The sequence below is a fragment of the Monomorium pharaonis genome, unplaced genomic scaffold (genome assembly GCF_013373865.1).
Source record: "Monomorium pharaonis isolate MP-MQ-018 unplaced genomic scaffold, ASM1337386v2 scaffold_339, whole genome shotgun sequence".
Taxonomy (NCBI): Eukaryota; Metazoa; Arthropoda; class Insecta; order Hymenoptera; family Formicidae; genus Monomorium; species Monomorium pharaonis.
Genome location: NW_023415625.1, coordinates 3,645 through 30,051, shown reverse-complemented (window position 1 = coordinate 30,051; position 26,407 = coordinate 3,645). Strand labels below are relative to the sequence as shown.

Below are 26,407 nucleotides of genomic sequence, written 5' to 3'. Positions count from 1 at the left end.
TATTATATAATATAGAATTACAAAGCCTAGCTCATATTGAATTCTTGTTTCATTTGCCGTGGATGGCTTTAATTAGATGACAATATTAACTAACTAAATTAATATTATGTTAAATAATTAAAACATTCTATAAAATTAATATTATAATAAATTAATTATATTAATTTGTCAATTATTAAATTAAGTATAAATTACTTTATGATAAATAGAGCGAGTTTCAAATCTCGACACCTCATTTACCGTAATCATAATGCATGTTCGCATTAATAATTTGTAAATAACAAGATACTTACAAATTGTCGCCGAACATCAGCTCTATCCAGTTGATTATTAAACGCTTCAATTCTCTCCACCGTAGTGAGGGGCAAATTTGGTAAGAGAGAGAAATCGACCCCTGCACTTCTCTTTCATTTTGTACTTCTTGTTTATTTTCATAAAGATGAATAATTCGATTAAGTTTACGCTCCAGTATAGCTAATTTTGCATTAATACCACGCCGGCATATTCCTAAACAAGAAAAATAAGAAGCATTAAAATAAACAATTAAATTTACTGAATTAAACTATTATCATTGCACATTATTCATAAAAATCTCTTTTGTTTCGCATTATATCTACTAGTAACGTAAATAAAACAAAATTTACCACAACATGTGTGCTCTAAATCATTAGATTGGTTTCCCAAATTTTCGTCCCAAATTTCGTTCCCAAATTCTTCTGTATTGTCAGCTGACATTATTTTTGGCTGAGCTGTTGAAGCTTTTTCCTGTCCCACACAATTGGTTTTTACTGTTTTCGGTATTTCTGTAAATAAATATAAACATGTAAGATTTATTATTTATGAACATTCATATTCATTATAAAATTTATATTACGTAAAATTTAAAATATACCTTTTACAGTTTTGTAACTTTTTTGCTTAGGACCACAGTTTGGTTATTGCTTTTCTGCGTTTCTAAAAACAATATAAAAAATATAAAAAATGTCAACATTTACTTTTATATACAGCTTTTCCAATCAATATAAATATAGCAATTAATATGATACCTGTGTTACTGTATTGTATTTCTTCACAAGAATTGTCAGAGAAATCTGACAATTCTTGTGAAGATCATCTTCCAGCAGTGAATTAGAATCAAAAGTATTATCAGAATTTGGAGTATCATCGGCCTGATTTAAGTCACTGGATTCGCATGAACCTGGTTTAGTGATCGCTTTATTAATCTTAGGCTGCAAGTCAGAAACATATCCACTTCCTACTTGTGGAATATAATTCGAGGGCAATTTAAGACGCATCTTTTTTGGTTCATCTAAAAATTTTCAAAATTGTTATATTTATATATAAAAAAAAGATTTATATTGTAACTTGAAGAAAATCCCTCAGCCGTCTGTACCGACAAAATTAATCTATGTGCAATATATTGATGTAGATATATTAACGAATAAATGCGACGAAAATAGGGACAAAAATGGTAATTTTGTTGGTAGTTCGTCGACGGCTGAGGGATCTCCTTCATAAACTAAATTTCTTATAGAAATGTATTCTATAAATACCTTCGTTGCTTGTGTCGCCATACAATTTTCTCTTCTTTATAAGCCTCTTCTTTGAAGCATTACACTTATCATATGCCTGTATATTAATATTATTAATATTATCATCTGACGCTGACATTTCTCCCACTACTTTTTCGACCGATCGTGCATTTTGGTACGTTTCTGTAACGTTTTTAAATAAATATAAATTTAATTTCACATTTTTATGTAAAGTTAGCCGCACACAAAGCTATTTTTCATGCTGGATTGCTTACGATGTAGTTAATTACTAGAAATCCTGATGTGTGGTGCAATTGTAGTAATAATTTATGAAAATCGCAAGCAATCCGCAGGAAAAAAGCATCGTGTGCGACTGATTCAAGATATACATATGTAAAACAAACCATAAGGACCAAAGCTCTTATGAAATGTTAATTCGTCCCAATCATCACACGGCGGCATCTGTTTTATGCAGGCTTGAGTAAGCTGTTTACTTTTTTTTGGCATTTTAAATATTGATCGCTCGAAGTCTATCCATATCGTTGGTACTGTTATGCAATACACATCATATAGCAGTACGTAAAACGCCATTCTGAAAAAATATATGAATATATATATATATACACGTAAATTAAAATTTATTATAACGTTTACAATATATCTTAATAAAATAATGCTGCTTTTCTTTTAGTGACACAAGTCGACACTATAGTGTCGGTCTGTCTTTGTTATTCATTAAATGCCAAAGATAGAACGACGTCATTTGCGTAGACTTGTATCACTAAAAGAAAAGCAGCCTATGTGTTTATTGTCAATAAAATAATACGTACAAATGTAAACAGGATTAGCATCTCTGCCGCAATTTATAAAGAAGCACGCGTATCATATAAAGTTTAAAAATTGTTATGATAAATGTAATAATGGCATGCAGCACCATGAAGTTAAATCCTTAAACGGAAATTGAACGGCTTTATTCAGAATTTCTGTGACTGGCCACATCACTAAGTCCGATAAATTTTTTACCACATATATGTCCATATTCTGTGACTCGCAAGGATAGAATGGCAAAGAATTTTTCGTCAAAAATTTTTTTCCAATAATGACGGCTCTTCCGTCTTCGTTATAACAAATATGTTCAATAACAACAATTGTTTTATCTTTCATATAACAACAATTGTTGGGTGTCTTGTTTGTCAATGTAAAATCGCTAAATTGAATCGTACTATAAGCATTGGTACAATTCATTGGAGGAACTTTTAAACATTTCTTTTTCAATATAGGTATACTAGATTTGTTACAATCAGATTGAATTACTTGGTTATAATTTTCCGAAATTCTGTTATATAACTGCTGTAATGGTTTATCGGCCTTTCTCAACATTTTTTTATTGACTGCATATAGTTTTCGAAAGGAAAGGCAGAAAAATTATCCAGTGGTCCAAACATCAGTACGTCTTTACTTATGTGAAGTAAATTATGCACATTGTAAATTATAGCATCTTCGCCATACAACTGTTTAAACTTCTGAACAAATAGAATAAGTAGATCTGTGCTATATTTATTGTTACGGAAGCAATCTGTTGGATGACACAATATCCGTATTGCACAATTTAGTGCATTGAAATGCAGTAAATTTTCTTCAGACAAAATATTTAGCAGCACAACTGGTCCAAGATACAGTACAAATTGTCGCAATTCTGTTGCTTTCCAACGAGTCAATTCATCTAGAGAACGTGGTTTTCGAGCAAATTCCTTAGGTACCCATTTCGACATTGCAATTAATTTTTCCGACAACTCTGCTATTTTTCGTCCACTTAACTTTGATATCTGATATCCACTTATCCACAATTGCAACAGTTTCTTCATGACTCCTAGACATATTAAGTGCATGTAATCTAAAGGGAACTGTGAAACCATTGACAGTTGTATTGACTCGAAAGGAGATACACCAGTATGATGATCTTCTTGTACTCTATTGTTAAAATTTTGATCAGTCCGAAGAGATGCATTGGATTCCAAAAACAACATACGATTATTTATATAGGTGCCTTCTTGCATACACTTTCCACATCCAAAGAATCCGTTGTGTGATTTTGTGCAAGTTACAAATGATCTTGCAGGGCTATCGCAAATTACACTTCTAATTCGTACAGTGTATCTTTTCTTATTGAAAATAAGTCCTGTATTTCGGAGACTATTATATTCTTGACAAAAAGGTGTTAAAAAATTATTTATAGAAGGTGGTTTCGAGTACCCATGATAAGCACTAATAACAAATGGTATAAATGCCTTGTCACCGTGAATTTTGCCCAATATTGGCCAAATTTGACTTTTACTGCTTTTTGATATCGGTAGTCCATCAATATTCAAGTCTATAATAATTTCTTTTTCCGCTATGACCTTTGTGCGTGCCAATTGTTCAATTATTGCCTTTTTCAAACCGTAATGAAAAAAACTTGTATTATCTGCCGATACCTCTACGATACTATTTCTCGGCGTATTTAAAAGCGTTCTTGCATCCTTTGGTAGATCGCTGTGACCACATGTACGCAATTTATTTAACAGTTCTGACAAAGCAGTATGAGTAATGTTATGTTTTAGTTTCCAAGAACATAACCAATTCGAAAGCTGTGGAATTTTATCAGTATTTTCTTTATCCTCCGATTCAACATAGTCAGAATTTGAAACATCGATAGAAAGTACATTGATATTATTTGAATCAGAGTCATCAGGAATAGATTGTATTATAGGCACCTCCTCTCTCTCTCTCTCTCTCATATCAGCTAGCGACTCTAAGTCGACTCCAATACTGACCGTAGGTCTATCGACATGATGTACAATTGGCTGACGCTCATATTGCCTTTCATATTGTTGAAGGCGCCGATTTTTTTGTCGCGAAGACAATTCCCGAAAATGTTTCGGCATCTGTCAATAATAATTTTATTGCAATATTATATATCCAGATTTAAATAATTTACCCATTTTCAGAGATTTTATATATCCAAATTTAAATAATTTACTCATTTTATCAGAGATTTTATCATTTTATATATAATTATATTATATCATTTGTAAGTATAGCTTATTATTAATTGTATATTTAATTTAATTATTTTTCAAGTGATTACTGTTCTTTTATATTAATAATCAATAATAGAACAATTCACTCCTAAAGCTATGTAGCTTACATGTATATTTACATGTAATAATTTAAGACACTTTATTTAGCTATCAATTATATAATTTTCATTTACGGTGTAAAACTTTCAGAATATAAAGCGTGATCTACAATACATGGAGTAAGCATAGAATAAGGCATGAGAATAGGGATGACGTCTGCTTAAACCTACTCTTACTTCTTATATTGCTCTTACTGCTTACTTCATATATTGTAGACCACGCTTAAAAGAACATTGCCAGTAAAGAAAGAAATTGATCAAAAAATGCAAACCATTGACAGGCCCGCTAGTAGAAAAATGATTTAATAAATTTATTGATTTCATGTTGGTTAGAAGTATAGATTATAGAGATACAGTGTAGAAGTAAAGAGATAGATTAGATTGAGAGGGCACATATTATGAAATTAATCGAAATAGAATCCGATCGAAATTGTCCTATTATCCCGTAGGAAAAAATTATGCAAAAATTACTGCACAAAAAATTGCATATTTTTGTGCATGAATTTCTGCAGTTTTTACAGATTTTTATACAAAGTTTTTGCCTTCAGAATTTTTCTGCAGAATATTTTGCCAAATTTTATGTAATTTTTACCTTAAAAAAAAATTACATAAAATTTTGCAAAATATTCTGCAGAAAAATTCTAAAGGTGAAAATTTTGTACAAAAATCTGCACAAATTCATACACAAAAACATGTAATTTTTTGTGCAGTAATTTTTGCACAATTTTTTCCTTCAGGATTCCCTACATTTGTATTGTGTTTTCTAGAAAAAACATAATTTCGATTGGAATTCATTACGAATAGTTGCAACGTATCTGCGTGCTCAGGTTAAGATTTAAGTTGAGGTTAAGATTTGGTTAAAGAATATAAAACGGAGCCAAAAGACAAGGTTTGATAAAAAAATATATATAATATGGTAATAAAAGTTTCGAGGAAAAATTTCTATATATATAAAATATTGTTAACATACTTTTCTTTGTTGTAATCGAAATATTGTCTTCAACGACGAAAACGTAGCGTGTTCCCAACGAAAGATCCGAACAAAAGAACGTTTCGTATCAATGTTTCATTTGTCTTGTTATAAGAAGCGGCTAATTCCAATATATAATATGTCTAAAACACATTTATTATAATGTATTCATAATATACGCTGTCAAAAAGAAAAGACTTAATCCGAGATCTCTTTTATAAATTTTGCATAAGCCTGAATTTTGAAATCCACAACTTAGAATTAACAAAAAAAACGTAAAAATTTATTTTATAGAAAATAAATCATCTAAAATAAATAAATTTCAATAAATAAATAAATAAATTTTGCCTTTAAATGTTTATAAAGATATTCTTTTAGTCAAACTTAGTTATCTTTAAATATATTATAATACATTGTTATACACATTGTTATATTGAATATTATTAAAGATATTTATTTTATTTATTTATTAAAGGTATTATTCTAATTCCTATTCTATTAAGTTGTATCACAGTTATATCACAAATAGCTTTTATCGATAAATCTTCGTGTAGGAGTTTATATATTTAGAAGTTTATTAGAGAAATATTTAATTTAAATGTTAAAATTTTAATTCGATAGATCACATATTCAAGATATTAATTATTAAAGTTAACATCTTTTACACACGCAAGTTCTATCCTAACCTACCACAAAACAGACATTTTGCATTGTAGATTATTTTTTACTTACCACATTCTGCTGCAGCAAATTCAATTTGTCGCCTAGTGACCTCGATCCTCCAATTTTTATTGTTGCTGCTTCTTCGGATTCTGTGGTACAAGTATATTCTGATGCCAACTTTCAATTCCTTTGTTTATCGGCTGACGCCAACTCAGATCTGAAAAATAAACAAAGTGTTGTAATAAAAAAAAGTTAAAAAATACTACTGCTTCCTATATCAAATCTGATATTGATTTCTTTAAAATTTTAATGAAAATTTTTTATATATAAATGTATTTTTTTTTATTACATAGGTAAATTTTGAACTTAAGAAAAAAGTAATGAGTTAAAGTCAATATGTTTTAAAAATGACTAGTTGAAGTTAAAAATAAACTTATTTAAAATTAAAGTTAAAAGTTATTAATTCTAACTTTATTATTAAACCATTTAATTAGTTACTACCTACAAACTTTTGTAATTATTATATAAAATAGATTTATTGTTAAATTTTGATATTTTCTCGAAAAGAGTAAACATAAAAAAAATGAAACGTACATAAATTAATTTAAAATTTTAAAGAAAAATACGTACGTGCTCACTCCAACTGCACTGAGTCGATTTTCCGCATATTTTAACAATATAATTATACAATGAGACATCAAACTGTTTGCGTTTAACACAGTTGCGGGACTTTTAAATTGTATTGCTCCGCCAACAAGATCTGATAAGCTTCCGCTGCCAAATTCATATAAATAGTCTTGAAATCATTGATAAATGCTCTGCCACTGGAATCATAATTATTAAAGTTAACATCTTTTACACACGCAAGTTCTATCCTAACCTACCACAAAACAGACATTTTGCATTGTAGATTATTTTTTACTTACCACATTCTGCTGCAGCAAATTCAATTTGTCACCTAGTGACCTCCATCCTCATATTTTTCTAAATTTTAAGAATATCCTATTTTTCTGGCATTCACTTGATAATAAATCGTACACAATTTTATTATACATTTTTGCAAACAAAATCCAAACTGAACAATAAGCATTGTAACATTGACCGAGGCAAATTGATTCCTCTTGCAATAATTTTTGCGTTTGTCCATAAGAGGCATTTTTCTCCATCTGTGTGAATTTAAAGAAATAAATAATTATATTTTTACATATATTTTATTATACATTTATCATCAATTTTTGCATAATACATTCAACCCGCGTAATCAAAAATAACCTCAAATTTATGAGCTAAATATTTTTCTAAATTATATGTATTATATTTAACAAATATAAAAAAATTATATATGAAAATATTTTCTATGATTAATTTTATTTAACATTTGGTAAAAGTTGTTAAATAATACAAAGGATTACCTGATAAAAAATGCGGCGTCAGCGAATTACGTCCCATCTACGGCCGCGTTGTCGTGAATAAGAACTATAACCTTTAACTCGGAAATGACCAAAACCGGAACAGAATACGCAAAAACCGCGTAATTCAAATAAATAAATAGAGCGTAACATCTCTTTTATTATCTTTAATATGATAATATTTAAATGTCTTAAAAATTAGAAAATTGAACACAAGTGTTGTCTGGGAATTAAATTGACAATATAAGTCGACTAAAAGTCGGACATAAAAAGGCGACTTTTAATTTCCCGAAAATAGTTGACTTTAAGTCCACTTACAGTCGACATTTAAAGTCGACAAAATTCATTCGAAAAATAGTCGACTAAACGTCGACTTCTTAAAGTCGACTTCGAGTCGACTGGAAAAAGTCGACTATCAGTCGGCAAACAGTCATTCGTGTTGTGTGGGTTATGTCTACAACTATATGCAGTTCGGTACGTCTGATTTATTTACTCTAGGATTTTACAACTTAATGGATCCCAATTTTTTAAACGACAAACATCCGCAATCTATTATTTTTCTTTAATTATGAACAAGTGGAGAAAGGAAAGTAAATTGATTATTTAGTTATGCAACTTTGTTCTTCCTGTTTCTTAATTTTTTATTAAATTTAATTTTATAAATGAATTTCTCTCAAAATACACGAGGTATGTCAAAGTGTGAAAAATGCACTTATTGTCATTTATTAATAATTACATTAAAGCAAATTATTTTTATGTATAATATTATAATTATAATTTATTTCGACATTTGATTTTGATATCTATCATAACTGAAAAAATTTTTGATCCACTAATCGACCTACTAGTAAATCGCGATACTCATACTTTGAATCTCTCATTTACTTAAAGAGAACTTTTATAATTTTACGTAACTTTTATATTTTGTAATGCATTGATATACAATTTTAAGGTAATGCAAACTGCCATGTCATATTTTACGGCTTTTTTGTTCATAAAATAAGAATTGCAAACACATATATTATAATATATCTTTATATATATCTTTATGAAATTATGATATCTAGGAAAGCTGTTTGCAGTATTTGTTTTATAAAGCATGGTTGTAATCATAATCATAATCATAATCGCTAATAAGTCGCACGGAAGGAAGAGTTGACTCCGATCTTTGTAGACAAATTAAGAACGAAATCGATTATTGGAGAAATGTGTTAAAAATAGTGATTGTTGCCGTATATAAATGCCCTTGCTAGTCGCGGCCTTTCATTCCGAGGATCGTTTGAACGTTTCGGTTCTTTGAAAAACAGTAATTTTATCATGATCTTGAAAACAATCGCCGAGTTTGACCCGTTCTTGTCGACGCACGTAGCACAGTGTGGGAATCCTGGTAGTGGAAAAACTTCGTATCTCTCCTCAACGACTTGCAATGAGTTCATCAATCTAATCGCATTAAAAGTAAAAAATACTATTGTGAGCGAAATACAAGCAACCAAGTACTTCTCGAATCATAGTCAACTCAACGCCAGTTATAGCTGATATCGACCAGCTCTCTTTCATTACAAAATATGTAAAAGAAGATGGTAGCCCGATCAAACGCTTTCTTAATTTTCTACCAAACGCTGGACATAAATCTGAAGAACTTGAAACGGCTCTAACTTCTATGCTCGCATCGTTCAAAATTGGCATAGACAATTGCAGAGGACAATCATATGATAATGCTAGCAACATGTCTGGTATCTACACAGGATTACAGGCACGGTTGAAACGATTGAATCCTCTTGCCGATTATGTACCTTGTGCGGCTCATTCGTTGAATTTGGTTGGAGCCTGCGCCGCGGAATGTGTCACAGAAGCTGCATTGTTTTTCAGTACTCTTCAAGGTTTATACACTTTCTTCGCTGCGTCTACTTGACGTTAGGACTTCTTATCATCAAACACAAAAAATAACATGAAAGTTTTAAAACGAGTCGATGGAACTCGATGGTCATCTCGTCACGACGCTTGCGATAGTTTGTGTAAAAACTGGGATGGTGTATTGCAATCTTTGATGATAATGATCGAAGATGTTCACGAAAAAGCGGTAACCCGATCCGAAGCTGCTATATTAAAAAAACAACTTAGCCGATTCGAAACAGTGTTTATGGCCGTATTCTGGAACTCGCTATTGGATCGATTTAATGCTATGAATAAATTGCCGCAAAGTGTAGATATCGACATAGGAATCGCTGTAGAGCTTTATCGTTATTCGCTAATCGATTTCGTAGAAAGCTTGAGAAGTGATGAGATGTTTAAAGTGTATGTAGAGAAAGCCAAATGCATTATTTCTGAAGAGTACGAATTCGATAGCAAACGAAGCTGCAAACGAAAGCTTCAACTCGGTGAATCGAAAGAAAACGAAGTCGTCATGACCGGAAGAAATAAGTTCACAGTGGGAACTTTCTACGTGATATTAGATCGCGTCAGATCTGAATTGGAGAAGCGACACTCAGCGTATGAAAATGTCTTCAAACGCTTCGATTTTATGAGAAATCTCGTTCACTTGTCGGACACGATACATGAAGAAGCTGCGAAACTTTACAATTATTACGCCGAAAATCTAGAAGATTCATTTGCCACTGAATGTGTGCACTTTCGTCAGTTTCTTAATAAAACTAGCTCAGAAGAAAAGACTAAACTAAAACTGATCGATCTTTGTAAACTTATACGCAACCAAAATTTGTTATCAATGTTCCCTAATATAGATATAGCTTTGCGAATATCTTTGTGTATGGCCACCACAAATTGCTCAGCAGAATAATATAATCTTTTTCTGCTTTAAAGCGAATAAAAACGTACTTGCGATCATCGTTGGAGGAAGAACGTTTAAATTCATTGGCAATCTTGGTCATTGAAGCCGAACTTATGATGAGCATAAAATACGATGACATTATTAAAGATTTTGCAAAAATCTCACCATAAACCACTTGAGTATTAAATGTTAATATTATTCGTTACAAAACTTCCAACTTTCCTGTCTACTTATATTTCATTATTCATTAAATATGTTACAGATTCCTATCATCTCTACAACACTAAATCTTACTCTCCAAAATTTGCCACCCCAAAAAATCTGCCGCCTCCAAAAATTTTCCCGCCCTACGCTTCAGCGTAGTCAGTGTATGGATAAATCCGCCACTGATAAAGTCATAATATATTTCATATTAGAAATACAAATATATGTATAACATTTTAATTTTGTAATTTTGTATTTTGTTGCCTCGTAAAAAGATTTTTTCTTAGTATAAAAATTATAGATCATTTTTAGATATAAATATATTAATTTATTTATGCATGTTTCATTTCGTTTTGTAGAAAATTCTTAATTTTAACGTATTTCACATAATTTTCTATCATGCGATCGAGAATTGCGTGTAACAAATTATATGGATTCTGAGTAAAAACATTAATCAATTGCAGGCGAGCAATCAATCATGCTCAAATCGATAATGCATTAAACCTTATTATTTGTATAATATTTACAAAGTGTCGTGATGTAGGCTGTATTAGTGTATAATGTCGTAGACATATTAATAAAAATAATAAAGTTATTTTATAAATATTAATTTTATGAATTATTCACCATTAATAAAATATACTTTCTAAGTTATTAGTCACTGGTTATATTTCATTCCGCAAACTCAAATCGTTTTGCATTTATCTAACGCTACTTTTTTTCTTAAGAAAATGTTATTTTCGCTCACTTGTAAGCAGTTTGTAATACAATTTTCTTACCAGGAATACATTGATCATTATAGTTTGTAACACAACGTTAATTATCTTTATCACGAATCAATGAAAGTTATTATGTCGCAAATTGCGGGACGCAATGCAGAGCGAACGTTCTGTATCGATTAATTTTATGTGTCAACGGTGTTTTACGATAATTGTAAAACGTTAAGGAGTTTTTATGCCTAATCCAGTTTTTCCCCTTTAAGTCCTATAAATAATAAGGGTCTATCCCTAGCGCTCAAAATTTGATATTATTTCACCCTATCACCAAACACGAAGATTTTTCCATGTTGGAGCAATTTCCGACCGTACATCTGATTGTATAATCATAAATGTTAAATATATTGCTATGTTATTCAATGAAGTTTATTTTTTGCGTTTGTTATTGACATTAACATAATCACAAAGTCTTCTATTATTTTTGTTTTTTAATATGATTTTTTAATATGATTTTTATTTAATTGTTTTATTTCAGGGATAGGCGAGAGCACCTTTATCAAAACGCCCAAGACTAACTCATTCTTTACTCTACACTTAGTGCTAGCTGTTGAAACCGAAAAAAAACACTTTTTTATTATATTCATTAGAAAAGTATTATTATTATTATTATACAAATTTTTTAGAAAAATAAAAAAAACAAATTTTATTAGAATTCATTTCATTGAAACCGATTTTTGAACAAAATTCTATTTCCGAAGAAATTTTTGGTTGATGTCCACAGAATTGGTGGTTTCGATCCACTGCGCAACGTATCTTAAATGAAATTTTGACATTTCGGATGTGCATCGCGATACCTCCGCTCATAAAGCACGTAGAAAAAATAAAAACACTTTTCTAATGTAAATCGACCCCAAGCTTTCAAGCCTACTTAGAACTCGATCAATTTAGCCGTTTCTGAGATTCCTATAATCTCGGGTGCTCGCAAGTCGCGTACTCGCGTAAAGAATTGTCGGTGTGCTTTCACTTGGCGCAAGCCATTACTGTGTCTCCTGATGTTCTGTTGAACAATAGAAAATCAATAAAAGCACGCCGTGCGAAGAGCCGAGACGCTCGAGCTGTAGCGCGGCCCACTGTGTCAAGCATTGGCTGCCGGCGGCGTTGGGGAGGAGAAGCGCGCCGCCGCTTGTGTGTTGCCACTCTTATGTCCCGCCGCAATGGCGCCGATCCGAATGGACGTGTGAATTAACGAGTACATAAAATTTCTCACACATAGTGCCTGTTGAGCATTCAATTGAGTACATAATTATTCTGACTTCGAGGATCGCCTTTCAATCACAATCGTGTGAATACATTCATTTTGTATAGTGATATTCACTATCTCTACAACCAATCGAGCTAAGATATCATATCATCAATTCTATAAGGCTACTTTCACCATTACTAAAAAGCTCTGTTATATGCAATACCGCCTTCTTATCGTCTTGCCACGTGGAATATTTCTGAAAGAACTACATAAAATAGCATTAAACGAAATCTATTTTCGCTAACTACTTGGAGGATTAAAGAATATTCTGTTTTGTATTATTACGATTTGCATTCCACGATAAATGGTGAGTTTTAAATAAGAGCTCGACTTTATTGCTTTGAATTTTACATGTAATTTTTTGTTGGCTTATTTGATTGTTTAATCTTAGCACTATTCCTTAAATTAATTTTATTGTTTTTTGTCATTACAAATTTTTTATAATCGCTGAGTTGAACGTATAATATTATTAATAGCAGGGACCCGGACCGCACCGAAACCGAAACCGATAACCGGTTCATAACCGGACCGAAACCGTAAAACAGAACCAAATTCTGCTAAATTTACAGCACCGGAACCATAACTGAAACCGATTAAATATTTTTAGGTTTACGGTTTTTTCGGTATATTTTTCTGGTTTTTTAAATTTACTTTTACATAATATTTTTATATTTTTAATTTAAATTTTTTGTCGTTTCTATTATTTTTACTTAATACTACTTCGAGTCTAATTGAATATTACTGCTTCCTATATCTAATTGGTTCTTAATGTGACATCTTTGAACTGAGATTGCAATTATGAAATTGCAACAATCGTATGTGACATGAACATAATGTTTTTTTAAAACTTTTTTTAGTTTAAGATGTACATACTTTTTAAGATGTACATAGTTTTATTACCACTGCATTTAGTCTTATTACTACATATTTGTATTTTTTATATATAGGGTATCCCGCATCAGATATGCAATATTTCATGGAAAGATAGACGGGATCAAAGTGAACATAAAAGTCTACTATAGTTTTTGGATATCTCCAATGATAGCCGAGATATAAATTTTTCAAATTGTACAAATGAAAACACGCCGAGGAAAGCGCTGAGCCGCTCGAACTGCCGCCGGCAGCTACTGATTGGCACAGTAGTGCTATAGTTCGAGCGGCTCAGCACGCTTTCATTCGTACAATTTGAAAAATTAATATCTCGGCTATCATTGGAGATATCCAAAAACTATAGTGGACTTTTTATGTTCACCTTGATCCCGTCTATCTTTCCATAAAGTATTGCATACCTAATGTGGGACACCCTGTATATATTCTGAATTTAAAAAATTATTGTACACATTTTGCTTATTACTTTTTACTTGCAACTTTGCGGATTCTTGTCTATCTACTTATACTTTTTTTGCTTTTTTCTCTTATTTCTCTTATTTAATCTTTTTTTGAAGCAATAAATTTATTGGTAGCACAATTCAAATTGATTCCTTTTTTCATACGTAAATATTTTTTATAAATTATTATTAAACATTATTAAATGTTATTAAATATTATAATATTTAATAATATGTTAAATATTATATATTATTAAATGTAAATAGGAATTATGTAATAATTACTATTACATAATAATTACTTCTTAAATAATAATATTAGAAGAACCGGAACCGTAACCGGAAAAAAACCGAAAAAACCGTAATTAAACGGTTTTGGGTTTTTGTATTTGCCAAGAAACCGAAACTGAAACCGTAACCGGTTTTCAAATCTTTTTATTAAACCGTAACCGTAAACCGAACCTTAATTTCATTCGGTCCGGATCCCTGATTAATAGTGTACATATTTTTTACTTTATATCTGTTGATACAGCAATATTTAGTGCAGCGATATTTATAGTCTTACATTAATATTAAGTTTGATATTAATTTGATATTAAACTGTTTATTGGTGTGTAACACTGCATACCATCATCTATTCATTTTTTTTTTCTAGTAATTTTTTAATTAGTCTAGTCAAAATCGACACACACATTTATTTATGTGCAATATACTGAATTATGTATTGAATAATTACTATAGTTATAGTAAATACTTTGATTATTAAAGATTTAATCTTTATTCTTATAGAGTCAGTATACTGATATTAAATAAGAGACATACATACATGATTTATTGATAAGGAGAGAAGTACGCCAGTATTATTAATCATTTTATTGGTGATTGGCTCTTTATCCCTTATTTTATTTAATACTCTGCAGTCTTCCACGCTAATATTTGATAAAAAGCGTTATGTTTGCTAATTTATTGAATTGAGCTTATAGTTATGTTATTGATTATATTTTTTCCTATCTATGGTTCAATTCATACTTTATCTCATACTATATAACATTTTTTGTGTATTATTTTACATTATTGGTCTCTGAGAATAAAATGTGATTTAATATTATTTGTTAATTTAACGAAGTACCACATATTTTCACACTTCTGTCTTTCTTTCTATATTGTTATTTGAGCTGAAGGTTATTTTATTTGACCTTTTTACAATCTCATGCGGTTAATTTCTCTATAAAGATTTCATCAAATATATTATTCTCCGTTACATTCTTTAGAAGTAAACATATTTATCCTTGAGATGATGTTTGCTCATGCTTCGAGTGTCATTATTAAAGGCATACACATGATGTGAGTGTGATAATCTAATGTAATATAATTTTTGATATTTAATGTCTTTTGTGCTCGGTTTAAATTGTTGCTATCATTTTTAGTTGTTGCCTTATTGATCTTGATTTCTCTTTATGGATTGCAATAGATTTTTAGTATATAAGGTATCTATTATATTAAGTTATTCAGTTTATAATTTTTTGCTAGTCACTTTGTATTCTGCTCTGCTCTGTATATTACAGATTAATTTTCTTTCCTTCTGAGCTTATTATACTCTCTCGTTGAGAAGTTATAATTAAGGACTTCCCTGAGCAAACTTATTGTTGATACCATACCAGTTTCTTTTAATCTTTTATGCCTTTGCATTTACAATATTAAAATTAAAAGTTAATTAATCATTAATCTAAAAAGGTGTTGTATTTGCTTATAAGTAATTGTTTTCTTCTTAATTTCATATACTTTATTTTAATTAATATTAAACAAATCCAATCTTTATCTTAAATCTATTCTTGGATAAACAGATCTGCCCCTCTTCTACATATCTAGTATAAACCTCTTTTAGTTCCTGAATCACATGTATCTATTCAAAATAACTCGGGCAGAGTTACATCTCCCCCCCCCCCACTTTCGACAAATCCTGATCAGATCCCTTCGGGACATTATCAGCTTATTTCTGGATTACATGTACCTATTCAAGATAACTCGGGAGAGATAAATTACCCCTCCCCCCCCACCTCGACAAACCCTGATCAGATACCTTCGGGACAGAAGGCTGTCGGTTCGTCGGCGATTCATAGACTGTCAGAGAAAAAATCAATACACCTCATGTCACCAGTCTTCTTCTGTAGTGTATCTGGAGGGCATTAGTGAGAATGGTAGTTCCAATCTTGGAAATCTCCACCCCATGAGGCTTGCAAAAACATTGTGCTTAAAATTCAAGCATATTTATAGTATTAAAAAACTTGGTGAAAATATAATTAAAATAAATTTTGATTCCCTGTTGGAGGCTAATAATAGTATGGTTGACTCTACACCTTTTTAGTGATTCAGTAGCCTATATCCCACAGATTATTGCATTTATAGAATTGGCGTTGTCCGTGACGTTTGATTCTGCTGTTAACCTTTTTAATGATTCAATAGCCTATATCCCAGATTACGCACTTATAGAATCGGCGTTGTCCGTAACGTGAATACTTCTCTGTCCATTCAAGACATTTTTGATGGATTTACTTGGTCTAGAGAACCTATTAAAATCCATAAAATCGATCGGAAGATTTAATTAGAACCAGAAACCCGTTAAATCCTGACTCTTTTATTGATACCCTCTCAATTAAGATATGATTTGAGGCTCCGCTTTTACTTGAATATGTCATATAGAGGGTCAGATGCCCTATTACTCCGTTTGTTAATAGAGTGAGAAAGTGTCTCAACTGCTCCAGGTGTGGTCACTCGACATTATCGTACAGAGGGGTTACCACCTGCAGCAGATGTAATGAACCATACAAATTTGAAAATTGTTATAGTATAACAGTTAAATACACTAACTGCAAGGAAAATCACCATGTCTTTAACATTAATTGTCCTATATTTATTATTTTTAAATTATTAACATTATTATGGCATTTTGCAATACGGATAAATGGCAGGCAACTAAATCAATGAAATCGAAAATCAATGAATCTCCTCGACCCAAATAGCTCAAAACACTTTTAAATCCGCTGCTTTTAAGGAATGGTTTTTTGATGGGTCCAGTTATTACTTACAGCAACAGAAATCTAATATTCTTCCTAGAAACTTTATTAACAATACTAAAAGAAAAACATCAATAATTATTAATTCCATTGTCACTATATTATGAAACTATCAATAATTCTAAAAATAAATTTAAACGTATACGGATCAATAGTAATCCAATAATCGGATTCCATAATCCTGATAAAACTAAAACTAATACTAATCATGATTAAATTATAACTGATAATGGCTTCTTATTGAATATTAACCAGGATTTTCTAATAACGATATCCTCACTCAAAACTTATCTAATTTCTACCCTAATCGGGAGTTGGCAACCATAAATATTGGCGGTCAAGTCTGCCTGTCAAGGTAATGGTTATCCGCGACGAGTTTAATTCACGGCGGTGATATGACAAAGGTTAATGACGTGTTGACGTACGCGAGGTTAGTTTTATGCATAATTTGCATATTACATCGTGGATTACATTGTGGAGAGAAATACGGCTTTGCCCAATTTGAAGATTAGTATAATATAGTCCAGGCAATAGAGACATAAAAATGGCTTTATCTTGCAAAAGGTCAAGGAAACTTTATACTTGGCATAGTTCTTAGGTTTAGCATACTAATTAATAATCTGAGTTTTTGACCTTGAAATGTTGCCGCTCGCACCACCATATTAAAAAATGGAGCAAAAAATCACATTTTCACGAATATCTCGTCTCCGGTATGAGATACGCTAAAAATAGTTATTATAAAAAATATAAAGCATAAAATTCTCTACATTTTATGTTGTAACATTTTTTTCTCAGATAAATAGTTTCCGAGATAGAGAAAAATGGAAATATTCTGACAAATTGGAAAAAATACTCCACTTTATCGCATTGTATCTCGGAAACTATTGATCTGAGAAAAAGTCATTTTGGTATATCCTCAAGATAAACTTAGAATATAGCGACTGAACTTCGCAACTCCTACTGAATATACTGAGATTATATCTAATATACTCAAAACATCCGTAAAATATCCTATGATATATCTCATGTATATCTATCACATATTTCCAAAATATCCGCGTAATATCGAAAGTGAATCATGTCAACGCTATCTATGATCTGTAACGTTACGCATTTTCGTCTGCCGTGTGATGCAGACACGTGGTGAAGTGTAGGGTGTGAACGTGCAAACACGAACTCACGGACAACGTGGTTTTCTCAGGAATTACCCAGATAACTCTGGTATGTACATAAGATATAATATAGTAACGTAAACTATAATAATATATATATATTGTATATATACATATATTATTTAGGTTATAACCTACAATTATCTGAGCATAATTTCCCAAAGCACCCCAGCGTATTCAACAGATATTACGCTTCATTTTTTGCGATAGCTTCCTGATGTGCGAAATGATTAATTTCTCTTCTTTTTTCTTCTTGCTAATTCTGTATGTTTAATTCCTTGTTCCTTATTCCTCTCATTATGCATGAACCCATATAATGTGAACATACTGTAGACATATTGTGAATATACTGAAGATATACTTTAGACATACGTATAACATTCTTAAGATATATTCGGTATATTCTCATAAACTGCCAGCGAAATTCTATGGGATAAGGCAACGCGGACATAGTACGTTATGAGTATATACTCGCCATATCACAGACGTATCTCTAATATTATACGAATATTGCAATATACTTTCGCAATATCCTATTATCGTTCTCATAATCTACATGTGCTGTCTGGGTTATGTCTCTATTGCCTATAGACTAGGCAGCAATGGGTAGTTTATCATGTAAAAGGTCAAGGAAACTTTATACTTGGCATAGTTCTTAGGTTTAGCATATTAATTAATACTCTGCGGTTTTTGACCTTGAAACATTGCCGCTCGCGCCACCATATTAAAAAAATGGAGCAAAAAATCATTTATCGCATTGCATCTCGGAAACTATTGATCTGAGAAAAAAAATATTACAACCTAAAATATAGATAATTTTATGCTTTACATTTTTTATAATAACTATTTTTCACGTATCTCACGCCGGAGACGAGCTATTCGTGAAAAAATGATTTTTTGCTCCATTTTTTTAATATGGCGCGAGCGGCAATGTTTCAAGGTCAAAAACCGCAGAGTATTAATTAGTATGCTAAACCTAAGAACTATGCTAAGTATAAAGTTTCCTTAACCTTTTGCAAGGTAAAACTATCTATTGCCTGGACTATAACATTGCATTGTATAATCAGATAAATTACACCAAATTTTCATTTTTTGTATAGAATAAGTATTCTGAGATAAGAATAATACTTTGTGTTATGTTTTACTTTTAGTTATTTTGAAAGAAAGATAGAAAGAAACACTATTGAAAATTAAAGTAAAAGAAGAATGGATAAAAGAAAAGAGTGAATGGTGAGGAGAGAAATATAATTAATATCAGTGCTTGGAATTTATAAAGTGCTCGACAGAATATATGGATCTTGAAGGTATGAAATAACGTAATTTTTCCCTAAATAATAATAGGATAAAGATAACGGTTTATTTTTTATGTCAGGAAGTATTTGTAGTTATAATTTTATTCTAAAAAATACTTGTGTGTGTCTCTTAAATTAATATCTTGTACAATCTTTTTTTTAGATTATTCAAATAGGTAAAAAGCATAAAATCTTGTTTGAAATAACAAAATTATAATAAAATTACAGATTACAAAGTACCCAGCTGGTCTGCCGGTGACGTGGTCACAGGCTGTAATATCGAAGACATTTATATGAATACCGAGGATCAACTGTATCTCTTATTAGTCTATTTAGTAACTGCTATGGATTCTATGCGAGTCGGATATAGATAAGGTATAGAAAGGTATCTCATCAGTCAAATCAAAAACTAAAAAGTACACTGAGAAACCTATATGGTTGAATCAACTAAACTTTTATTTGGATATGGGCAAACAAATACATTGGCCCAGCTAGCAAAATGACGCAAACTTTGCGCGAAGTTTACCGCAAACTCGAGCAAACCTTTGCAACAAAATTACGACAAGGTGTGTCCGCATTAAGCTTAGCTTTTGCTGGCAAGGCTTGTTGTAAATAGTATGACACATATTTTATGCAAATAACAAGGTAAAATTTGCTAGTAAAACATAACAACAAATTTGCAGCAAGAACAAAGCAAACCTTGCTGTACACAATATGATAACAAATTTGTGGCAAGAATAGAGCAAACCTTGCTGTACATAGCATGATAGCAAATTTGTGGCAAAAACAAGGCAAACCTTGCTATTTAATATAATAGCAAATTTGTGGCAAGAACAGAACAAATATTGTCGAAATTTAGATCAACAAAAATAAAATATTAGACTGATTAGTCCAACATCAAATGTGAATGGTGCAATCGTACTTGGTTCTCTGTTCTCGATGAGCCCCTTTTATTAATCCAGTAGGTAAATCTTTTTCACGAGAAATGCGCCATCTCGAGATAGATAATAAAGTCAGAAATAAAGTTTAAAACCCGATAATGCAACCCTATTATTTGCATAAAATGTGCGTCATACTATTTGCGACAAGCCTTGCCAACAAAAACTAAGCTGTTTACGGACACACCTTGTCGCAATTTTGTTGCGAAAGTATGCTCGGCAAGTTTTATTTTGTTCTTGCTATCAATTTGCCGTTATTCTGTGCTTAACAAGATTTCCTGTTTCTGCCATAAATTTATTGTCATGTCGTGTAGCAAGGTTTGCTCTGTTATTTGCTTAAATTTTACATTTTATCGTGTCGAAACAAATCTTGTAATTTCTATACGTAATATTTATGTACAAGTCTTTCTCTGTTATTTGCAGCATCGTGTGATGAAAACTTTTGCCGTAAATTTGCTCGAAACTTTTAGAAAACAAAGCAACAGACAATTACTTGTCATAAAATTGTTGTCAAAATTGGAACAATCCTTGCTGTAAAGCTTTCACGATATGTGATTTTAAGAGGCCTGGCTAGCTGGGGGTTGACGCAACAAAAAAATGTAGTTGAAATATTTTGTAATACTACGCTGACAAACTCATGGCCAAATAGCCAAATGCAGCGAGTTTGCTGTCAAATCGCCAACAATCATTGAAGCAAGTAATTTTGACAAACTTAGAACAAGGTGCGTCAGCATTATGTCTGTCAAACTGAACTCACGTGATTTCTAATTCTAACAATGACAAATTGATTGCAACATGTCAGCATCAATTTGCTACTCGCAAAAAAGTAATTTGTGACAGCAACTTGACGACAACTCGTGTTGTCAATTTGCCATCCGTGATTAACAGCGTATTGACAGCAAATTGACAGCAACTTGTTATCATCGGTATGCCATCCGCAACCAACAGCATGTTAATAGCAACATGACGGCAACATATGTCAAATGATGAATGCTCATATGCTGACAATATACTCACATCTGGCATTGTCTAATAAAACTTCTGCGGTCACCCATCCAACTCTGAACCGCCGTCGACACTGCTTGACTTCGAAGATCGTACGCAACCTAGCACTTCGCGATGATCCATAAACACTTAATGCTCATGAATACATATTTGTTATAGATAAGTTCAATAGATGTCAGAAACATGAAACATATAGTTAAATAATATTTATAAATAAATATAAATGTACAGTTTTTTACTGCTTTTTACGTATGCGATATAGAATAACTTATAAAGATATGTTTTTGTTCTGTTCTTTTGATAAAGCTAAATTATATCCCAGACAGCACACAATATTTATAAAATATTTACAAAATATTTATAATATTTATTTGAATATTTTATAAATATTTATTCAAATATTTTATAAATATTTTTGTGGTCTTAAATTTGACAGATCATAAAGATTTATCATAAATATTATAAAACTATTTATGAAATATTTACAAATATTTACAAAATTGTACAAATCTTACTACCTGGGATATGTGTAAAAAATTATTTTATTTTACATTTTATTTTTATAATAAATCATCAATAAAGTATTTTCTTTTATATAATAATGAATAATATGTTGCTAATTTTATTCATGTTTATCTTTTATTTTGTAACTATGTTTATGTGTAATATGATTAATAAAGTTATAATTAAATTTATATATATATATATACATATATTACAATTATAAAATGTAAATATAACATAGGTTATTATATAATATACATATGTCATAGTTACCCGCTTTTGTGTACACAGTCTTTAACATACATATGTATGTACAATATGATCCTTAATTAAGTCACAACAAAAATCAAAATAAAGGTTTCTTTAAATTTATCATCCGTTCATTTATATTATTGTTACGAGCGTCGCCCGGTATACTCCGCGACTGCGACTCAGCTGTTCCGAAGCCGATCGATATATTGATTTTTCCAAGAGCGTTGTCAATTGTCATGCTCTTGGTAACGTTTGTCAACAACGAGTCTTATCTCGGTCTCGAGCCTTGTCGGACGCACTAATAAAAGCTGCTTGGTTTTTTTGAGTTTAAAAGTGTCTTTCATTTCCGCGGCGCGCTCGTTACATTTTTGGGGGCTCGTCCGGGATCCGTTTGTCGGATCCTGTGAAGCGCGCGCGAGTTTAAGAGACAGAAAGTGCGCGGAATGAAAGAACGAGAGAACAAGAAATTCGAAGATGTCCATCCATCGTTCCCCTGTGGTGACCCGATCCCACGCTTCTGCCGCTGCGGAGGGAGACAGAGCGGACGCACGAGATTTGGAGCGAGAGACGGGAGAGAGGCGCGTCGTGACTCCCAGGCCTCCTTCAGGAGCAGCGGCGCCGGAATTCCTGCTTCTTTTAGAGGAACTCCGGGGGATGCGAGAGGAGCAGGCGCAGCAGCAGCGGGAGTTCGTGGAGGCACTTCGACGGCTGCAATTTTCCCGAGCGACGGAGAACCAGCTAAGTCTCTCTGATAATATTCGTTCGGCCGGGAACGTGGGGGACGCGTTGCGTGAGAGCGGTGCGAGCATGGAGGCGTGGGGGGACATGCGGGCGCCTGTCGGCATAAAATTAAAACCGGACACTTTCGATGGAACGTCCCCATTACGCGAATTTTTGACACAATTTTCGCTCATCGCGAACGCGAATCGTTGGAGTGAGTCGGAGAAGGCGGTGGTTTTAGCTTCCTGCTTACGGGGGAAAGCGCGTTCGTTGCTGGACTCCTGTTCCGCGAGTGAGGGCTCTCTTTCTTTCATTGAGCTTAAATCGCAATTGGAGCTCCGTTTTGGGGAGGGCGAGCTCGCGCAAAATTTTTATACTCAATTCACGAATCGGAAGCAGAGTCCGGGTGAGGATTACGCGACATTGGGGGCGGATTTAGAGCGTCTTTCCCGGAAAGCGTATTCTGAATATACACATGAAGTGCGCGACAAAATTGCTTGCTCGCAGTTTATCGCCGCGTTGTCAGACGGATTCGTAAAACGTACCCTTCAGGTGGAGGGGATAACATCTTTGAGAGTCGCGATTGAACGGGCGAAAACGCTTAAATTTATCAATCAAAGTTGTTTTCCGGAAAAATTTAACGGAAATTTCCGCGCGGAACGGAAGGAAGTTTCTGGATTTAAGGAAAAAGAAAAGAAAAATTTTAAGGGATCGTTTAAGGAAGGAGAACGTAAAAATAAAGAGTGTTGGCAGTGCGGGGCGACCGGGCATTTCCGCGCAGAATGTCCTGCGGCGGGGAAGTCGGGAAACTAAATTCTGTCGGGTTGACTGGGGCCAGCTCGACAGGCGGAGCTCGGGCCCCTGTTTTTGCGCGCGACGAAACTGTTTTTGTCCGAAAGCTCGGCGGCGTGAGCGCGGTTGCGCGAGATTGTTGTTGCGTCAGCGGGTATTTTAATGGAAAGTTGTGTGTTTTTAGAATTGACACGGGCTCGGATGTGTCGGTCGTGAGCGCTAAGATAGCTGCTTCTTTCGATCAGGAGCGTATTATTTCGTGTAATTTGAAATATCCTACGGGAGAAAAAGTTCCGATAATTTCTCGTGTTTCTGCAACGATTTATTTAGGTGAATTTTGTATTAATTTGCCATGTTTTGTCGCGGAAATTTGTGACGAGTGTATACTCGGTCTGGATTTTCTTTCCCAGACGAGAATTTTAAATGGATTGTTTGAGAGCGCCCTTGGTTTGACGGGCAGCAGGGTGGAGAAGCGCGGGCAAATTTGTTCTCGAATTGAGGACTGCCCTGCTCGGCTCTCCGAACCCCTTCGACGAATTTTCGAAGAAAGTTCTCGTGGACTTGAATTTTCGCAAAAGCAAATGTTTTTAAACTTTTTAAATGAATATTCTCATGTGTTTTCTGAAAAGGTTGTTGCTGGAAATTGCAATATTTTGTCTCATTGTATAAAATTGTGTGATTCTCGTCCTATAAAACAGGTACCTCGTCGAATTCCCCTTCATTTGCAGAAAGAAGTGAATAAAATTTTAGAGGATATGAAAGTCCAAAAAGTGATTGAGGAGTCAAACAGTCCTTGGGTCTCTCCAGCGGTTATGGTGAAAAAAAAGGATGGAACTATAAGGTTTTGTGTTGACTTCCGAAAATTAAATGCAGTGACTATTAAAGATTCTTTTCCACTGCCAAGGATCGACAATATTTTGGACTGTTTAAAGGGGAACTCATGGTTCTGTACTATTGACTTAAAAAGTGGATATTGGCAGGTAAACCTAGATCCTAAAGATCGTGAAAAAACTGCGTTTTCGGTTGGAAACGGTTTGTGGCAGTTCACAGTAATGCCTTTCGGTCTTTGCAACGCCCCTGCTACATTCGAACGATTAATGGAAAAAGTATTAAAAGGTTTAATCTCAAAGGTTTGCTTTGTTTATTTAGACGATGTAATTGTTTTCGGGAAAAATTTTGAAGAAATGTTATGCAATTTGAAAGAAGTTTTTTGTCGCTTAAAGAATGCTAATTTGAAAGTAAATCCAAGTAAATGTAATTTTCTTAAGAAAGAAGTTAAATATCTTGGTCATGTTATTTCTGCTGAGGGGGTTGCAACTGACCCTGAAAAAATTTCTTCTGTGAGAGATTGGCCACTTCCCAAAAATCGAAAGCAGGTTAGAAGCTTTCTTGGTTTTTGTTCTTATTATAGGAAATTTGTTAAAGGTTTTGCTATTGTGGCAAAGCCTTTGTATAATTTGACGGAAGAAAATTGTAAATTTCTTTGGTCTTCTGAATGTCAAGTAGCTTTTGAGAATTTGAAACGAGTTTTAACATGTCCTCCGATTTTATCTTTTCCTTCGGGAGAAGGACAATTTATTTTGGACACTGATGCCTCAAATCATGGCATTGGGGCGGTACTTTCTCAATTTCAGGAAGGAGAAGAAAAAGTCATTTCAGCCGAATTTTTAATAAAGCAGAGCGGAATTATTGTGTAACTCGGCGGGAGCTTCTCGCTGTTGTGGATTCAGTGAAGTTTTTCCATCATTATCTCTACGGACGGAAGTTTTTGGTAAGGACAGATCATGTTTCTCTTCGCTGGTTGATGTCTTTCCGGAATTTGGAAGGACAACTAGCAAGATGGATGGAACGTCTACAACAATATGACTTTGATGTCCTTTATCGTAGAGGAAAGATTCACAATAATGCCGACGGACTTTCTAGACGTCCATGTCTGGAGACTTTATGCCGGTATTGCATAAAAGTAGAATCTAATGAAGAATCTTCAAAGGAAGAAATTTTTGGACGTCTGGTCTTTTCAAGTGAGAATTTTCAAGAGTAGCGTGCAGCTCAACTCCAAGATGCAGTTGTTTCTAAAATTATTCATTTCAAGGAGGCCGGAACTCGTCCAGATTGGCAGGAGATTGCTTCTGGTGATCCTTCTTTGAAAATCTATTGGTCTTATTGGGATACTCTATTGCTGATCGATGGAGTTCTTCATAAGAAGTGGATTTCCCCGAATTTGCAAAGGAATATCTTTCAAATTGTGGTTCCTCGTCAAAGAATACATGAAATCTTAAAAGAAGCTCATGATTCTCCCTCAGGGGGACATTTTGGTGTGAATAAGACACTACAGAAAGTTCGAAAACGTTTTTATTGGGTCTCAAGCAAGAGAGATGTAGAGAATTGGTGTGCTTCTTGTAAAGAATGTGTTGCTAAAAAAGGACCTCTAGGAAAAAGAAAATCTCCTATGGAAATCTATAATGTGGGAGCTCCTTTTGAAAGGATACAAGTGGATATTCTTGGTCCTTTACCAACTTCTTCTTCTGGGAATAAATACCTTTTGGTGGTAGTGGATTGTTTCTCCA

At 32.8% G+C, this 26,407-nt stretch overlaps 2 protein-coding genes and 2 long non-coding RNA genes across 5 annotated transcripts; 2 read left to right on the top strand and 2 right to left on the bottom strand.

Moving 5' to 3' along the window:
- Window positions 1-289: 289 nt before the first annotated feature.
- Window positions 290-8,108, bottom strand: LOC118648265. The gene is made up of 13 exons (XM_036294588.1): window positions 7,756-8,108; window positions 7,270-7,509; window positions 6,974-7,167; window positions 6,413-6,560; window positions 5,681-5,823; window positions 4,346-4,456; window positions 1,937-2,124; window positions 1,554-1,715; window positions 1,115-1,309; window positions 1,047-1,067; window positions 919-954; window positions 645-803; window positions 290-507 (listed from the first exon to the last, which is right to left on the bottom strand). The coding sequence occupies exons 6-13, from the start codon at window positions 4,396-4,398 to the stop codon at window positions 290-292; spliced, it is 1,032 nt and encodes a 343-aa protein (XP_036150481.1). The 5' UTR covers window positions 4,399-4,456; window positions 5,681-5,823; window positions 6,413-6,560; window positions 6,974-7,167; window positions 7,270-7,509; window positions 7,756-8,108.
- Window positions 8,109-8,375: 267 nt separating this feature from the next.
- Window positions 8,376-12,471, bottom strand: LOC118648264. The gene is made up of 2 exons (XR_004965228.1): window positions 12,389-12,471; window positions 8,376-9,192 (listed from the first exon to the last, which is right to left on the bottom strand). It is a non-coding gene; the product is annotated as an uncharacterized LOC118648264 (long non-coding RNA).
- LOC118648262 lies at window positions 9,190-10,982 on the top strand. Of its 2 annotated transcripts, none has more exons than XM_036294587.1 (2): window positions 9,190-10,719; window positions 10,803-10,982. In XM_036294587.1, exon 1 carries the CDS (start codon window positions 9,701-9,703, stop codon window positions 10,547-10,549), a length of 849 nt encoding a protein of 282 aa, XP_036150480.1. In that variant the 5' UTR covers window positions 9,190-9,700; the 3' UTR covers window positions 10,550-10,719; window positions 10,803-10,982. The 2 variants fall into 2 exon arrangements, with proteins under 2 accessions (XP_036150480.1, XP_036150479.1); XM_036294586.1 differs by having other exon boundaries at window positions 9,190-10,728.
- A 530-nt stretch (window positions 12,472-13,001) lies between the features above and the next one.
- Window positions 13,002-17,234, top strand: LOC118648263. The gene is made up of 2 exons (XR_004965227.1): window positions 13,002-13,070; window positions 14,881-17,234. It is a non-coding gene; the product is annotated as an uncharacterized LOC118648263 (long non-coding RNA).
- Window positions 17,235-26,407: the final 9,173 nt, after the last annotated feature.

Bases quoted from the DNA above. Each gene is read 5' to 3' on its own strand.
- LOC118648262 (XM_036294587.1), top strand. From the start codon at position 9,701: ATGAAAGTTTTAAAACGAGTCGATGGAACTCGATGGTCATCTCGTCAC.
- LOC118648265 (XM_036294588.1), bottom strand. From the start codon at position 4,398: ATGAAAGGCAATATGAGCGTCAGCCAATTGTACATCATGTCGATAGAC. The intron at 2,125-4,345 runs GTCAGTATTGGA...ATATTTTTTCAG, and splicing joins ATCATGTCGATAGACCTACG to AATGGCGTTTTACGTACTGC. The intron at 1,716-1,936 runs GTTTGTTTTACA...AAAACGTTACAG, and splicing joins TAAGAGCTTTGGTCCTTATG to AAACGTACCAAAATGCACGA.